Source organism: Octopus bimaculoides, chromosome 26 (assembly GCF_001194135.2).
Source record: "Octopus bimaculoides isolate UCB-OBI-ISO-001 chromosome 26, ASM119413v2, whole genome shotgun sequence".
NCBI lineage: Eukaryota > Metazoa > Mollusca > Cephalopoda > Octopoda > Octopodidae > Octopus > Octopus bimaculoides.
Window position 1 is genome coordinate 26,359,405 of NC_069006.1, and position 2,951 is coordinate 26,362,355.

At 38.1% G+C, this 2,951-nt stretch overlaps 1 protein-coding gene and 1 non-coding gene across 2 annotated transcripts in view; both read left to right on the forward strand.

Annotated features, from left to right (window-relative positions):
* Positions 1 to 2,951, forward strand: part of LOC106882116 (protein ELYS) — an 18,715-nt gene extending 15,764 nt beyond the window's left edge. The window contains exons 26-27 of the mRNA XM_014932675.1: positions 822 to 1,003; positions 2,877 to 2,951. Of these exons, the coding sequence (XP_014788161.1) occupies positions 822 to 1,003; positions 2,877 to 2,951 (257 nt within the window). The remainder of the gene's footprint in view (positions 1 to 821; positions 1,004 to 2,876) is intronic.
* Positions 621 to 707, forward strand: LOC128250940 (Z30 small nucleolar RNA). Its single transcript, XR_008266882.1, has one exon. It is a non-coding gene; the product is annotated as a Z30 small nucleolar RNA (small nucleolar RNA).

Sequence of the window (2,951 nt, forward strand, 5' to 3'; positions counted from 1 at the left end):
ATTTGAACTCAGAACGTAAAGACAGACGAAATACCTCTAAGCATTTCGCTCACCATGCTAACGTTTCTGCCAGCTTGTTGCCTTAGGGGACTTCAATAATGCAGTCTTGTCTACACTGCCTGATTATAAGATGGGAAGCTTCTATACTTAATTGTACTTGTGATGGCATTCACCTGGGGTGGATGGGACTGGCTCCCATTAATGGGTTCACCATGTTCCTCATGAATGCTGATCTTACTTGATGTTTGGCCCCATCATTCCAGCAGTCAGAGTCGAGCTCCTGCCTCTGGCTCAGAATTCCAGCTTACAAATTTGACCAATGCCTCACTGGGAGAGCAAGCATGTCAGATCACGTGGATGCCATTTGCCTTAATTGTCATTCACGGTTGAGGGGTAGACTTCATGTGCAGCTATTATGAAACCAAGCATTTGATATCATTATTTAATTTCTTATCCAGTAAGGATCACATCATTGAAATCTCAAAGCTATGAGATAATCCATGATTAATTGAAAACAATGTGAATAAATGAGGCTTACATTTGACAGAGTAATCTGAATGCTAAAGGCTTGAATTACATAGATTCCTGGCAAATGAGGTTGGGTGGAGGTTGGTGAGGTGTTGCAATGATGATGAGAATTAAATGACCTGATATCATCTAAGCGATGTTGATCAGGAGATGATCGCTTTAATCTTCTCTCTGAGCAATTAACAACAGGTTTTGTTGATTGATTGGAACCCTGTTCTGGTTAAAGACTGACACTTCTTGCACGGGTAGGATTGACTGAGTTGATACTAGTTTATTATTCTTTATTTTATCAGGGAAAATCATGGGTCAACTAGTGAAGCTGCCACTGACTGAGGCTGAAGAGAAGTGGTTGGAGAACTACCTAATGACTAGTCCAGAGTTAAATTCCAAAGAGGCGTTAGTTGTGTATTATCTGCAACGGGCCCGCTATGTTGATGCTATAAGACTCAATGAGAAATTGAAATCCAAAGACATGGTATGTATATTTGTTTGTTTGTGTGTCTGTCCCTTCCTGTCTTGTTCCATATCTGTGAGACTTGGACACTATGTGGGGCCTTTAGGAACCACCTGAACAAGTTTTGTTACTAGGACACTTTACAAGATTATGGATTATCATTGATCGGATTACATATCCAACCAACGAGTCAACTCAGAAACTGGGCTGTGTCCTGTTACTTGTCTGATTTGGGAACCCCAGCTCAGACAGTTTGGCCATGTTGCTCAATTTTCCAAGTCAGACCCTGCTTACTGTGTCCTCTTCACTGAGGATTCGACAGGGTCAGTGGCTTGTGTTGGTTGACCACATGCCACATGGTCTCAGTAGATGAGGAAGTATTTCATAGAGACGGGGACTGAGTTGGACTTTGCTGGACAGGTCACCTGGGAGGACCCAGGAATATGCTGATAAATGGTAAATGCAGAAAAACATTACAACAATGCATGCACCTGTTCTGATCTCTGTGTGTGTGTATTGTATATTAAATTCGATTAGAAGTTGTTCACCACATGGAGGGATGGTTTCATCCAAGGAAATGCTGGTTCAATACCTAGTGTTTTGGGGGAATTGATATATAATTTTATATATATATATAAACATAGTTTATATTCATTTAAAAGAAGAAAAAGAAAATGGAGATTGGCAAGTTAATAATTGTTTATTATTAACTTCCCAATCTCCATTTTCTTTTTTTTCTTACACACACACACACGATACCAAAATACTAGCTGAAACTTTGAAGTCCCTGTCAATTTCTTGTAAAAGTATGGAGTGATCCTTTAGATTAATGTAAAATTGTTTTTACTGTAGCTGAAGATCAAAAAAAAAAAAAATTTCCCTTAATGTAATTTTATTGTTTTTGCCCTTTCTGAAACTTTCCCACTTCTTTTGTTTGTTGTTTTTTGAAAGTTCATTTATTTATTTTTTTTATTTAATTAAATCTGAAGTTGTTTCTATGCCCCAATCTTGATAAATATTTACTTTGATTTGAAACTTTGTCAAGCATTTCCCCATCCTCTGCCATTTCATGCACACCTGTCTCGTCTCCCTTTGTTCAGTCATCAATGTCGGAAAGGGAGAAGAATATGACATCAACTCGTAACATTATTGTTAGAAATTGCCTGAAACTGCTGCCAGAGATCCAGCACCAGTATCTTCATGAATCGAACTTAATACCAAAGAAGAGAATCAATCGTGGTGAGGAGACTTTTAGTTTTCAATCCCTCTCTTGTCATATTCCTCGTTGATGTTGTGATTTGCTTTCACTCTCTTTACCCTTCTTTCTCTCTCCCTCCACACATTTATATGAAGGGGTGTTGGGTGCAGCCTTGTTATGGCTCAATTATTGACACCCATAAGGCACCATAGTTAAAAATGTATTACTTTAGACTTCAATAAAATCTCCACTTAAATTGACTTAATCATTCTAAAGCACAAAATCAGCTCAAGAGTTACAGTTTCAGGCAAGCTAATGAACAGAATCACTAAAATTTCTGGAGAATAACAACAATAATTGGTCTTTCTTTCAACTTACCATATTTTATGGTAGACTCTCACCAGTTTGACTGTCCGAGTCACTCTCATCGTTTGTATAAGGGTAAACTCTTTGTGCAAGGTTTAAATATCATCAATACTTTCCTCAACTGTAAAAAGTCTAGGCCTTTCTCGTTTACCAGATGAAGTGCTGGGTTCGTCATCCGTTTCATTACAAAATCCTTTTGTTTTTTTTTTACAATTAAAAACATAAGCAACAACAACAACTATGGCAGGCTTACACTCTTCACTACGAAGCTGCAATGTGGATCAGTTGTCTACTTTTATTATCTGATCTTTTTCTCTGCATGTTATTCAGATTCCTGCTTTTACAGGAATCCGGTTGAGATTATGTTTAGGCTATTCCTGCCAGAGCAGCAACACAGCACAATAG